This window comes from Mauremys reevesii, linkage group 1 (genome assembly GCF_016161935.1).
Source record: "Mauremys reevesii isolate NIE-2019 linkage group 1, ASM1616193v1, whole genome shotgun sequence".
In the NCBI taxonomy this organism is placed as follows: Eukaryota; Metazoa; Chordata; order Testudines; family Geoemydidae; genus Mauremys; species Mauremys reevesii.
In genome coordinates, this window is record NC_052623.1 from 223744059 (window position 1) to 223759137 (window position 15079).

The 15079-nt window shown below is 47.4% G+C and overlaps 1 protein-coding gene across 1 annotated transcript in view; it reads left to right on the forward strand.

Annotated features, from left to right (window-relative positions):
• LOC120371759 (scavenger receptor cysteine-rich type 1 protein M130-like) overlaps positions 1–15079 on the forward strand; it is a 201596-nt gene that overhangs the window by 184255 nt on the left and 2262 nt on the right. The window contains exons 7-10 of the mRNA XM_039488003.1: positions 2272–2330; positions 2575–2889; positions 10867–11187; positions 11243–11578. Coding sequence (XP_039343937.1) covers positions 2272–2330; positions 2575–2889; positions 10867–11187; positions 11243–11578 — 1031 coding nt within the window. The remainder of the gene's footprint in view (positions 1–2271; positions 2331–2574; positions 2890–10866; positions 11188–11242; positions 11579–15079) is intronic.

Sequence of the window (15079 nt, forward strand, 5' to 3'; positions counted from 1 at the left end):
TAGCAGTTTTTGCAGCAGCATCACACTGGGAGCTCAAATTCAGTTCTTTGCCCACTATGACCCCTGCAAAGAACATGGGCTATATCTGTATTTCTGTGACTATTATGTGCACCTCAGTCCCTTTTACTGCTATTTTCACATTTCCTACCAGGGTTCAAAGGGCAACCCCTGTCTGAGCTCCACACATGTCCCAGAACCGCAGACAGTGGTTTCTAGTGGTTACTAGTACGTAACTGACAAAACAGGTGTCAGGGGTTTTGAACTTTTCCATCTGGCCAAGCTGAGCACAAGCCCCCTTCCTTGGGAAGGCCCCTGAGGTGGAAAATCTTAAAATGCGAGCTTGGGAATTATTAACAAGGGAGCCCTGATAAACAGAGTGGGTGAGGCAGGGTCTGCAGGGAAGGAGACTGTAACACAATCCCCAGAAGTAGGGGTTCCTGGGATATGCTGAGTCAGCCCAGATTTTGAGGGGAAAGCTGAGCTTTCGGTAAGACATAGGCCTGTGGGCCTTCAGTTGCTTTATTTTTTTCTCTGTGATTCCTGTGTCCCTATGGATAAATACAAAATAACACTGTCCTGGGCTGATACTATTCAATAGTTTTGTAAATGACTTGGGTGATGGAGTAGAGATATACTTACACAATTTGTGGATGACATGAAGTTGAGGGGGTCACAAGCTCTTTGGAAGGCAGGGTTAAAATTCAAAACGATCTTGATAAACTGGAGAATTGGTCTGAAATCTGTAAAGTGAAATTCAATACAGACAAGTGCAAAGCATTAGACTTACGAAGGAATAATCAAATGCAAAGAAACCCCCCAAAATTGGGAATAGCTGACTAGGCAGCAGTTCTGCAGAAAATTATCTTGGGGTTATAGTGGATCACAATCTGAAAAGGTGTGATGCTGTTGTGGAAAAGGGAAATGCCATTCTGAATTGTATTAACAAGAATGTTATATGTAAGACACAGGAGGTAATTGTCCCACTCTACTTAGCACTGGTGTGGCCTCAGCTGGAATACTGTGTCCAGTTTTGCTCATCACTGTTTAAGAAAGTTAAAGACAAATTGAAGAATGTCCAGAAGAGGGCAACAGAGTAAGAGATTTCGAAATCATGATCTATAAGGAAATGTTGAAAGAATTGGACATTTTTAGTTGAGAGAAGAGAAGACTGAGAGGTGAACTGATACCAGTCTTCAAATAACGGAAAGATTTTTTGTCAATTGTTATCCATATCCACCAAGGATAGGACTAGACAATCATTTTAGATTGTAGCAAATGAGATTCAGATTAGATATTAGAAAAAACTTTCTAACTATAGGAATAATTAAGTACTGGAAAGGGTACATAGGGAGGTTGTGTAATCCCCATCATCAGTGACTTTGCACAAGAAGTTACACAAACATCTGTCAGGGTTGCCTGGTAAACTTAAACCTCCCTTGGAGATGGACCTCTTGAGATTCCTTCCAAGCCTACATTTCTCTAATTCTGCGGTTTTATCAGCTATTGAGGCTTGCTGATATAAAAATAGTAAAGGCTGTTTAACTTCCTCCTGAGTTACAAATGGACTGAAGAGTAGTTCATCCTTTTCACATAATATGATACATCCTGTTTCTATCCAAAATCAGAAATGTTTATTGAATACTTCTGCCTTTTTGTCATCATTGTTAACAGTTTAAACATCTTGATTTGCAGTGGAACTCCACTACTGATTTTTTGTTTGTTCCTGGTATACTTAAAAAATGCCTTACGAGTCTCCTTAGCACAGCAACCCATGATTTTTTCCCTAATATCATTAGCCTCCCTTATCAATTTTCTACACATCTTAACATCTAATGTATATTGATTGTTATATAATACTACTGTTTTCCATTTGTTATATATTGCTTTTTTATTTCTAACTGCTGCTTGCACTTTTCCACTGAGCCATGATTGGTGTTCAGCCAAAATTTTATGGCCATGGAGCATCTAACTCCCTGAGACTCCCTTGTAAATTCTTGCCTTCATTGAATTTCTAGGGCACATTAAGCCCCGGCTGGTTGGAGGGCATAGTGGCTGTTCAGGACGTGTGGAAATAAGAGATGGAGAAACATGGACCACAGTCTGTGATGCCCACTTTGATCTCAAAGCTGCCAACGTTATCTGTAATGAACTACAATGTGGAACAGCTCTGTCCATCCTAGGAAGAGCTCACTTCGGAGAAGGACATGGACCAATCTGGACTGAAGCGTTCCAGTGTGTGGGGAATGAGTCCCACCGTGTGTTCTGTCCCAGGATATCGAACATCAGTCAGACATGCTCACACGCAAATGATGCTGGAGCCATATGCTCAGGTAAGAATTCAGTGCAAAGTCTTTAAAATCTGAGTGATGTGAATTTTAGATTAGGGTGAAGCAATATACTGATATCACTGTGCAGAGAGCTGTGGTAATAGGATGGCACCAGCTTCTCATAAAACACAAATGATCCAAGATAACTAAAATTGCATCAAATCCCCCCTGACTTTCCTTTCTTTAACTATATGATATAAAATAGCTCCAAGGAGCCCTCTCTAAACCCCTTCTCCCTTCTCCCCAGGGCACACAGGGCTCCGGCTGGTAAACGGCAGCACAACATGCTCAGGGAGGGTGGAGATCCAGGTTCTTGGTGCCTGGGGAACCCTCTGTGACTCACGCTGGGATTTACCAGATGCCAACGTTCTCTGTCGACAGCTCGACTGCGGATTCGCTATATCAGCCCCAGGAGGAGGGTATTTTGGGAGGGGAACTGTCTCTGTCCGGACTGACACATTTCACTGTAAAGGAACTGAACCTCATTTAGGGTATTGCCCTGTTACTGCCCTGGGCGCCTCTCAGTGCTCCCACGACAATGATGCCAGTGTGGTTTGCTCAGGTAAGTGTAATGCTGGATTAATGACACTTGCCCCCTATACCCTAGAGCAGGGGAACCTCAGGGCACAGCAAGGGGAGGGGGAGCTAGATCCTAACCCACGTATAATAATGGTAAATGTATTAAAAATAAAATTAAAATAAATATCATCACAAAAAGAATAGTGATGACCCAGGAATGCCCTGGATTCTCCAGTAAAAACATTAACAACTCTGTCCTTCCGCAGGGCAGTGGAGCAGAGGCAGCACTTTGTCCTTCGGGTTTCATAAATGTCACCAATTCACTGTCCCCATCCTTCTCGAAATCACTGCTATAGTAATTAGAGGGGGAGCTACTAGCAATTCCCAATATGGAGGTTGCTTCACACTTTCTATTACAAAATACTCTCAGCACCTTCTTGAGAAGCTTTTATGCCTTCACTGTTTGCAGCAGCCTTTGCAATTTGGGAAAGGGTAATGCTGGGGCCAGGGAAGTGCCTTCCCCTAGTGCAGGGAAATCCCTTTCAGGTTTGCTTGAATTATAAACTGCTGAAAATAAACATTTCCCCTCTCTCACTTGAGTTCCTGAGGATATTTTTGGTAGCACATCACAGAGAAAGTAGCACTTTATCTCACTTTGGTTTTTTCTAACTTTTTTTCACACCTTTCCAGTTGAAAAAAAACCTCAGAAAGATTCCTCCCTCCCCCCACACTTTCTTACATTTTTTAAATTTTTTCAAACTTTTTACAGTGGAAGAAAAGATGAAAAACTAGAAAGGGGGAGATGGGGAAAACTTGTAAACCCAAATATGAAAAGGAAAATTGATTTTTTCATTTTCAAAAAGTTTAAATGAATCAACATTTTAGTTAGAATCTAAACAAAAAATTCTCATTCCATTTCTACATCCCAATCTCTTTGATGTGTTTAAAAGTTGAACTACTGCATTATCATACAGTACTTAACAAGAAAGATGCTGGGTTGTTAACAGCTCTAATGTTTACCTTCCATAAAAACATTAAAAAATTAAACAGTGTTATTAGTCAAGTGCTCAGTACTTCTGCAGATCACACCCCATGAAAACTGGCTTAAGAGACCTGCTCAGCATCACCTGTGAAGTCTGCAGCAGCGGCAGGAACAGAACTGAGCTCTACTGAATACCGGTCACTGCTCTTAATAAGATCATCCTAGTTCTTCCTGCGCTCCCCTGCTCCTTCTCTACAGGCCTTCCAGTTTTTAAAGTGAATGAGGCAGGGGTCCTACAGGCAACAGCCTGATGCTGCACAACCCCGATTTATCCATCCTGGGCACTGAAAGTGGCCAGAGCCCTGCAGGAAAAATAATTCACTAGAAAACTTATTTTTATTGGCCAGCCAATCTGGTTCCCTGTGGCTAAATGGAGCCCGTCTTATGGATCTATAGATTTGTAGAGTTTTAAGACTCAAAGAGGCCATTGTGATTCTCCCCTCACCAAAGGGATCCCTCCTGCTTAAGAAGTTGCAGCTCCCCTCTCTGCCCCATCTTCAAATCCATGTACAGAGTCTCCACAGGGCTTCTTGCCTGGCTGGAACTGGGGTCCTTACAGAGAAACCTACTGCAGAAGCCCTGGATTTCAACCTTCTTCCTAATAATGGACACGTAGCTTCCAGGACTGTCTCCCACAGAGAACAGAGTCACAGGTGCCGTTACACAACATGACTAAGCCTATAGGATCCTGCCCAGCACTCTCAACAGACGTCTACTCTCCTCTTTACAGCTGAGACCTTTGTACCTTGGGGGCAAATCACCTCTCAGTTCTCCTGCTTCTCACAGAGGCTGCTACCTGCATTCCTAACTGAATTCCCTGCAGCCCTGCCCAGCCTATCCTAACTAGCTACCCAGCCCATGCCCTGGTTCTTGGAGGGAACTCCACTGCACATGAAAATGCTGATTTCTCCCTACAGCTACTGGAAGGAGAATCCCTTCTAAGGAAAAACACCTGGTTCCTTCCGTAGGATCTCTTTCTGGCATGATCCCACATGGCCTTCCTGAGGGGCTCTGGTACCCAGTTATAGCTCCTCAGAGAGCCCAGGGCCAGCTCCAGGCACCTGCTAAGGAAGCTGGTTCTTGGGGCAGCCAATACAAAAGGGCGGCATTCAGTGGCGCGTCCCTCAGTCCCTCTCTTTCTCTTTGACCTGCCTCCGAAGTGCTGCCAAAGATGAAGAGAGGGAACGAAGGACATGTCGCCAAACTGCTGCCGAAGAATGGAGCGGCACGATTGAGCTGCCACCAATAGGCTTTTTTTTTTCCACTGCTTGGGGCGGCAGAAAACCTGAAACACTACACTAGTGCCATAGCTAGGACGGGTTTCAGAGTGGTAGCCATGTTAGTCTGTATCAGCAGAAAGAACGAGGAATACTTGTGGCACCTTAGAGACTAACAAATTTATTTGGGCATAAGTTTTCATGGCTAAAGCCCACTTCATCAGATGCATGGAGTGGAAAATACAGTAGGAAGATATATATATAGATAGATAGATATATAGATGATATATACAGAGAACATGAAAAAATGGGGTTGACAGACCAATCGATTAAGGTGGGCTATTATCAGCGGGAGAAAAAAAACTTTTGTAGTGATAATCAGGATGGCCCATTTCAAACAGGGGTCCTGAATTTTGGGGAGTGGACAATGACGGGAGGGGCACAGGGAGGTGTGCAGGAGGGATCCAGTGCCCTGGTGAGGGGGCAGGAGGGAGGATCTCTTCCAGCTGGCCCTTACCGCTCAGCAGGCACCCAAAGCTATGGCTGGCAAGAGCACACAGGCTGTGGGGTGTGCCTAGGGTAACCAGATAGCGAATGTAAAAAATTGGACAGGTGATGGGAGGTAATAGGCGCCTATATAAGATTTGGGGGGCTCTGCCCCTAATTTGGGTGGGCCTGGATGCTAACTGGGTGGGCCATGGCCCACCCATGGCTACACCCCTGCACTATACTAGCTGCACACAGGCATTCTCCTGCACCAGTCTTAGGGCAAACTCCAGGCTGCATTGAAGTCAATGGAGGTTTTAGCATTGCCTTCCGTGGGGGCCAGGATTTCACTCTTAGCCTTAAAATGTTATTTGGCACCAAGATCCTTGATCTGTTTGGATCCAGTGCACACACACTGCACCCGTTAGATTGCCATATTAGTACATACTGTACCTGACACAGCCAGTGAGTGCGCCCTGCATTGACTCTGCTGTTGTCTTTTACCATTGTCAGTCTCTCCTGGCTGCACCTGGGTCTGAACTCAGTGAGTAATTCCTAACTTACCACCTTGCTGTAGGACTCATTGATTCTGAGACACATGCAAACACTGAGATTCACATCCCAAGGAAGTCACAATATTCACCAACAGAGCACGTCCCCTTCCCCTCCCCACACACAACCTACTTAGTGTGGTGTGAATTGATCAGCTGGAATCTCATGTTGGACTCAGGCCTGGTCTACACTAGCCTCTTATTTCGGAATTAGCCAAGCTATTTTGAAAAAAAAAAAGATTCCGTCCACATGACCAAACCATTTTTTTCAATTTAAAGGGCTCTTTAATTCGATTTCTCTACTCCACCTCAGCAAGTGGAGTAGCGCTTAAATCGAGATCGCAATCCCGTGTTAAAGGTATTGTGGACGCAATTCAACATTATTGGCCTCCGGGAGCTATCCAAGAATGTTCCCTTGTGACCACTCTGGTCAACACTCTCAACTCCAATGCACTAGCCAGCTGGTCAGGAAAAGCCCCGGGAACTTTTGAATTTCATTTCCTGTTTGATCACCAGCAGCACAGGTGACCATCAGCACAGTCCACTATTACAGGCGACCATGCAGAGTCCACCATCACAGGAGATCACACAGTCCCGGATTCTCAGACGAGCTCCAGCATGGTCCAAACGGGAGGTACTCGATCTCATCGCATGTTGGGGAGATGAGTCTGTTATGGCAGAACTATGTTCCAAAAAAAGGAACGCAAATACCTATGCTAAAGTCTCCAGGGCCATGACGGAGAGAGGCTACTCCAGGGACACAGAGCAGTGTCATACAAAAATCAAGGAGCTCAGGCAAGCGTACCAAAAAGCCAGGGAGGCAAACAGTTGCCCTGGGTAACAGACCCATACATTCCACTTTTACCGTGAGCTCCATGCAATTATGGGGGGAGAGGCCACCACTACCCCACCACGGTCCGTGGACACCTGCAAGGGGGGAGTTGCATGGAGCGAGGAGGAAGAGACATTGGAGGACGAAGAGGAGGAGAACAGTGCACAGGCGGCAAGTGGGAAATCCGTTTTCCCCCCTAGCCAGGAACTAATGTTAACGCTGGATCCAATAGCCTCCCATCTCTCCCAAGGCGGGCTCCTGTTCCATGACCCTGGAGAAGGCAAACCCACCAGGCATTGCTTGCTGTGGGAAAGGGGGCCCAGCAGTTTGAAAGCATTGAAATGAATGTAGAAGAAGCAGAACCCTGCGTGCCCCTAGGGGCTGCCTGCTAGATGAATACTGTTGCCCGGCCGTGTGTGATGGCTTACTCATACCAAAGTGCCCCCTTTGTTCTCTGAAATGTATATTTTAAAATACTACCCTCCCTTTTTCTCCTCCCACAGGTGCAAATGTTTCAATGCGGCCTCTATCTACTCTGTCCCAGAGGCTGGTCCAGATTAAAAGGTGGAAAAAACGAACTCGGGACGACATGTTCGCCAAGCTCATGCAGTCCTCCTGCACTGATAGGGCTCAGCTGAATGCATGGAGGCAAACAATTGCGCAGTCCCGTAAAGTATTACAGGAACGTGAAGAGAGGACGGAGGTGCGTGATGAGAGTAGGCAGGACGCTATGGTCAAGCTCATAGGGGAGCAAACTGACATGCTCCGCTGTATGGTGGCTCTAATGCGGGAAAGTCAGCAAGACCACAGACTTCCGCTGCAGCCCCTGTATAATGAAACTCCCTCCTCCCCAAGTTCCATAGCCTCCTCACCCAGACGCGCAATAACACGATGGGGGAGGCTACAGGGACCCACACACTCAACCCCAGAGGATCACCCAAGCACCAGAAAGCTGGTATTATGCGAACGTTTGATTTGGTTTCTGGACTTGTCCTTCCCTCCTCCTCCACCTCCCTAACCCAACCCCCCAACCCCACTCCCAGTGTACCTTCTAATTTCTCTCAGTGTGTTGTGCATCAAATATAAAGAACAGTTTTAAAACAATTTTGACTTTATTTCCTTTCGACAGAAACAAACACAACTGTCACACTGTAGCCTGGCCAGTCATGAAACTGGCCTTCAAAGCTTCTCTGATGTGCAGTGCACCCTGCTGCGCTCTTCTAATCGCCCTATTGTCTGGCTGTGCGAAATTGGCAGCCAGACAAGTTGCCTCAACCTCCCACTCCACCATAAACATCTCCCCCTTACAACTCTCACAGATATTGTGGAGCACACAGCAAGCAGTAATAACTATGGGAATATTGGTTGTGCTAAGATCTAACCAAGTCAGGAAACTGCGCCAGCGTGCTTTCAAACGTCCAAAAGCACATTCTACCACCATTCTGCACTTGCTCAGCCTATAGTTGAACTGCTCTTTACTACTGTCCAGGGTGCCTGGTAATGGCTTCATGAGCCATGGCATTAAGAGATAGGCTGGGTCCCCAAGGATAACTATAGGCATTTCAACATCCCCAACACTAATTTTCTGGTCTGGGAAGTAAGTCCCTTCCTGCAGCTGTTCAAACAGACCAGAGTTCCTGAAGATGCTAGCGTCATGCACCTTTCCCAGCCATCTGACGTTGATGTCAGTGAAACGTCCCTTGTGATCCACCAGTTCTTGCAGCACCGTGGAAAAGTACCCCTTGCGGTTTATGTACTGGCCACGACGGTGTGCCGGGGCCAAGATGGAGATATGTGTTCCGTCTATCATCCCACCGCAGTTAGGGAACCCCAGCGCATTGAAGCCATCCACAGTGGTCTGCACATTTCCCAAAGTCGCTATCCTTGATAGCAGCTGGTCAATGATTGCATTGGATACTTGCAGCACAGCAGCCCCCACAGTAGATTTGCCCACTCCAAACTGATTCCCGACTGACTGGTAGCTGTTGGGCATTGCAAGCTTCCACAGTGCTATGGCCACTTGCTTCTCAATGGTGAGGGCTGCTCTCATTTGGTGTCTTTGCGCTTCAGGGCAGGTGACAGCAAGTCACAAAGTTCCAGGAAAGTGGCCCCACACATACGAAAGTTTCGCAGCCATTGGGAATCATCCCAGACCTGCAACACTATGCGATATCATCAGGCTGTGCTTGTTTCCCGGGCCCAAAATCAGCATTTCACGGCATGAACCTGGCCCAATGCCATCATGATCTCCCAGTCACCACATGCCGTGCATCTAGGAACGTCTGTGTCCATGTCCTCATCAGTAATTGCACTGTCATCGCTTCCTCGCCCGGTTTTGCAGGTCCTGAACATACTGCTGGATAATGCGTGAGGTATTTACAATGGTCAAAACTGCAGCAGAGATCTGAGCAGGCTCCATGTTTGCTGCGCAATGGTGCCTGCATGGATAATCTTTGAAAAAGGGCGTGGAATGAGCTGTTCGGTTCAAGATGGCCAATAAAAGGCGGTAAATGGTTGTCTTTTGTAGCTTCCATGGGAGCCCAGGACAGCTTCCGCTGCTTTCTCCAGATTGTCTGTGTGACTCTGTCCACGATGGGCGAGAAACAGCAGGGAATTGTTGCCTTCTGTAGCTTCAACGGGAGCCCAGGACCAACAACATGGAAAAAACGGCAAGAGCAGAGTTTGCGGCGGAAACGTGAGCAGAGTTTGTGGTGGAAGCTGTGTGGCTCTGTTCACGATGGCTGAGAAACAGTGGGGAATTGTTGCCTTCTGTAGCTTCCATGGGAGCCCTGGACAGACAACATGGAAAAAGCGGCAGAAGCTGTGCAGCTCTGTTTACGATGGCCGAGAAATGGCGGGAAATGGTTAGATGAAAGAGTAGATAGAGGAGAGGACATTCGAAGTGGATTCAACATACCAGGAGACAGGTGGTGCACCGTGATGCACCATCTGCTGGCAGCATGGCGTCTGCTGTAGCTTTCATGGAGGGAGGAGCGAGTGACGGCAGACACCCAGAAAAACTTGTGAGAATGTTTTTGCCCCATCATGCACTGGAAGCTTAACCCGTAATTCCAATGGGCACCAGAGACTGCAGGAACTGTGGGATAGCTACCACAGTGCAATGCTCCACCATTTGATGCTAACCTCGGTACTGTGGACGCACTCCGCTGAATTCACGCGCTTTAGTGAGGACACATAACATCAAATGTATGAACTCGATTCTGGAAATTCGAATAAAATAACTTTGAATTAATTTCGTACTGTAGACATAGTCTCAGAGATGACACCACACTTCAGGGGACAGCTCCAGTCAGAACCACCAGTTCCTGCACTGGACCCAGGTGAACCAAGAAAGTTGCCATCTACTGAGCAAAGATGAGAGGGAACTAGGGAAATTTACCAACAATAACCTGTTCCTGACCACCATGAGCCCTGCTCTTCCATTGGCCAAACTCCCTCAAGGCAAACTTGCCTAAATCATTCATGACCCACCTGCTAAGTGCTTGTGCAGACACCACTCACTGGCTTCCAGGCATTTAGGCCTGGATAAAGTGACTACAAACCTCAGCAGCCATTCTACCACCACACACAGTGACTATTTTCCCAATCAGTAACCTGCAGGAATTCCCTCGCTCACTCATTTACAGGGGCTGCTAGCAAGCCCTTCTGTCAAGCTCAGAGTGTTACAATCCTTATAGCACCTTCCACTTATAGAGTGAAAAGAATAAGTGTCTTCTGACAGAGGTTGTTCCCTTTAACACTGTGACACATTCTGACCACTGGGTAATACCTTCTTATTGAGAAACAGTCCATAATTTCATGTACATTCTGTATTATTTCTAGTGTATAACAGAGAGTGTTACTCAGTGTATTTTCTATCTCCTGAGCCCAGGTCGTTCTGAGTCAATCAGGCTGCTGAATGGAGAGAGCCGGTGTGATGGGAGAGTTGAGATTTCCCTCCATGGTGTGTGGGGCAGAGTGCTGGACGACCAGTGGGACATGAAGGATGCCAGTGTGGTGTGCAGGCAGCTACAGTGCGGAGTCGCTGAGAAAGCTTATAACCCCCCTAAGTCTGAGCGAGGAACAGGCCCTGTGGGGCTCAGAAGGGTCCAGTGTGCAGGAAATGAGACTCGTCTGACTCTCTGTGACAACTCCACATCTGAGACAGCCCAGGCAGGAATTGCTCAGGATGTTGGTGTTGTCTGCTCAGGTGATTCATTTCTAAATCTCACAGACATTTTCTGTCCAGTAGGAAAGTACATATTAACAGCTGGGATCTATCCCTGCAGGGAGCAGGCGGATCAGACTGGTGAATGGGGCAGGTCGCTGTGCCGGGAGAGTGGAGATTTATTACAACGGCAGCTGGGGGACAGTCTGTGATGATTTCTGGGACCTACTGGACTCCAGTGTTGTCTGCAAACAACTGGGATGTGGACATGCCATCAATGCAACTGTCTCTGCTCATCATGGGGAAGGATCTGGGCAGATCTGGCTGGATAATGTGAACTGCTCTGGGAATGAATCCAATCTCTGGGCGTGTCCTTCCAGAGGCTGGGGCCAGCACAACTGCAGACACAAAGAGGACGCGGGAGTTCTCTGCTCAGGTCAGTTATGTGAATGCTCATGTGAGCCTGGTTACCAGGGGATTTAATGGAGAGGGCAGATGTTTAAGGAGATTTCTGACAATAATACTCTCCCTGACTGTCTCTGCCTCCCTTTGCCTTGTGTAACTACCTACCGGGGTCACCATTAGAAAGTCCTCAGTTCCCACCCAGAGGTATTGGAGATATTACAATATTTCCCTAATGTTAGAATGCTGCATCTCAGGTGTCTGAAGGAGATTGTATCATGGAAAGCAGTGACTGAAAAGGATGTGTGGTCCTAGTGGAGAAATAACTGAACTTGAGCTCCCAGTGCCGTGTATGGCAAAACAGCCTAATGATAACCTTGTATGTATACACAGAGGGGCAGAGAGTAGGAATGGGGACTAAATTTTACTGTTGTATATGGCACTGGTGAGACAGACACTGGAATACTGCGTCCAGTTCTGAAGTCCAGAAAAATTGGAGAGGGAGCAGAGAAGAGCCACAAAAATGATCTGATGAATAAAAGCCTTACGGTGAGAGATTTAAGATACTGAATCTGTTTAGCTTATCAAAACGATTAAGAGGTAACTTGATTACAGTGCATAAGTCCTGTCAAAAGGAGAACATGCCACTTATTAAAGGGCTCATTAATCTAATGGAGAAAGGCAGAACAAGAATCAATGGCTGGAAGCTGAAACCAGACAAATTCACATCAGAAATAAGGCCCAGTTTTTTAACAGGGAGGGTGATTAACCATCAGAACAAACTACCAGGGAAATGGTGCATTCTGCATCTCTTGAAGTCTTCCTGTCTAGACCAGATGCCTTTCTGGATGCTCTGCTTAAGTCAGACTCAAGTTATTAGGATCTATGCAGCTGTTTTACAGAAGGTCAAATTATTTGATCTCACAATCCCTGTCACGCTGTCTGGAGTGGCTCATGGCTCTGAATGCCCACCTCAGGGCAGATGGTGAGAAACAAGGCAATATCTCAAACTGGTGGTGTGTCTATAAATAGATTTCATCAAGACACAGTGCCATAGGTCTCACCCCCACTCTGAACTTTAGGGTACAGATGTGGGGACCTGCATGGACACTTCTATGCTTAATTACCAGCTTAGATCTGGTCTCGCTGCCACCATCCAGAATTTCTGAGTACTTGGATCACTCTCTTTCCCCAAAAAAACCTTCCCCTCCCTGGGTAGCCTTGAGAGACTCCTCCACCAATTTCCTGGTGAGTCCAGATCCAATTCCCTTGGATCTAAAAAAATCAGGGGAAAAAATCAATCAGGTTCTTAAAAGAAGGCTTTTAATTAAAGAAAAGAAAGGTAAAAGAAAGAAAAAAAAACCTCTGGGGAACAGCATGTCAGCTAATCTCACAGACAATAGATTGAAAATACAGGGTGTTCCCCTTGGCAAAAATCTTAATACACAAAAGAATACCCAATTTGATAATTCCCTTAATGGTACCAAGACAAGTCACAAAAGAAAATAAACATAAACCTATTTATCCCTTTCTAAAACTTACTACTCTGATAAGAGGTTGGTTCCTTGATCTTTTTCACTCTGGCTGAAACTTACTAAACAAAGGAAACTTCCCTCCTTCTTTTTGAAACATCTTGTCCCCCCATTGGTTCCTCTGGTCAGGTGACAGCTAGGCTAGGTGAACTTCTTAACCCTTTACAGGTAAAAGAAGCATTAACCCTTAACTATCTGTTTATGACACACACCACATGTGTCTGATGCAGGGGCGGCTCTAGGCACCAGCAAAGCAAGCACCTGCTTGGGGCAGCCCATTTGCAGGAGCGGCATGGGAGCTGAGAACCAACAGGGGGCTCTGGGAGCTGTAGTTCCTTGGTTAGCTCCCTGCCTATAGAGCCAGTCCTGGAGCAGGGAAAGAACTACATTTCCCAGCATTCCCTTGGCCACTACCAACTGTAAAGGAAGATGGGGGACCTCATGTGGCAGCGTGTTGTGAGTGCTGTGAATGGCAGGGAGACCATATTTTAACATTCAAAAAACAGGACACTCCAGTGGGAGGACAGCCCCAGCCTGCCACCATCCACTCCCTCCAGCTGCCCCCCCACAGAAACCCCAACCCATCCACACACACCCCGCTCCTTGTCCCCTGATTGCCCCCTCCCGGGACCCCTGCCCTTAACCGCCCCTTGGGACCCCACCCCCTATCTAAGCCTCCCTTCTCCTTGTCCCCAACTGCCCCCTCTTGAGACCCCCCCAGGACCCCACCCCCTACCTGTCCCCGACAAACCCCTGGGACTCCATGCCTATTCAACCGCTGCCTGTCCCCTGACAGCCCCCGCCGCACCGCCGCCCCAACCAACACCCCCTGCTCCCTGTCCCTTGACTGCCCCCTGGAATTCCCTACCCCTTCTCCGACCCCCCAGCCCCCTTACCGTGCCACTCAGACCAGCGTGTCTGGCTCTGCGCAGCTCCAGACACGCTGCTGCATACATGCTGACATGCTCCCCCGCGGAGCCCTCAGCTCCCCCCCACACACACACACCCAGCACCTGCCTTCCAGATTTGAACACCTCAGAATTCAGGAGTGCTCAAGCTCAGTTTGGGCATCTGTTACTTCATTTCTCCCAAATCAAATATACTGATCCACTGTAACTTGCTGTAGAAAAAGTAGGATAAAATTGAGCAAGAAATGCTTATTAGGACTGGAATTGCTATTTTCAACAGCCATTGCCTTTTTGTTTGTTTAAAAGGAAGACAGTGATATTGCATTGGCAAATTCCCCATAGAAAGAAAGAGTGGAACAAAAGAATAATAAAGGCACCTCAACTTTTCCTCATTTATGGAGGACAGTCTTATAATATGCATCCAGATATCCTCCAATCACACAAGCTGAAAATTGTTCCACTTTACTGCAGCTCTGTAACCATATGGGAACCAATCCTGTCTGTGTTTTGTGCACATCTAAAATTCCTGCTGATGACCCGCCCTGGGAGCGAGTTACCAGTGACCCAGGGCTGTGGCGGAGGGAGGGTGCAGGTGGAGGGGAGGGGGAGAGCCCGGGGCTGGGGCGGCAGCAGGGTGGGGGGAGGGCACTGGGGGGGGAGGAACGGGGGCAGCCCAGCGCTAGCGCGGCAGGGGTGTACGGGGGAGCCCAGGGCTGGGACTTGGGGCAGTCAACATTTTTGTTGTTTGGGCAGCAAAAAACCTAGAGCCAGCCCTGGTCTGACAAAGTGGCTATTCGCCCACAAAAGCTCATGCTCCAATACGTCTGTTAGTCTATAAGGTGCCACAGGACTCTGTCGCTTTTCACCAGGACAGTAACAGATGTGAACTCCTGGACCAATGTTCCCTCTAATTTTTTACATCCATGAGCAGAATGGATTTTTTTATGTGCACCAGTATAGAGGTGATGTGTGGCAGGGTTGGGGCCGAGGGGTTTGGAGTGTGGGAGGCAGCTCAGGGCTGGGGCGGAGATTTGGTAGTATGGGGAGGGGGAGGGCCCGGCTGGGGTGTGGGCTATGGGGTGGGGCTGTGGATGG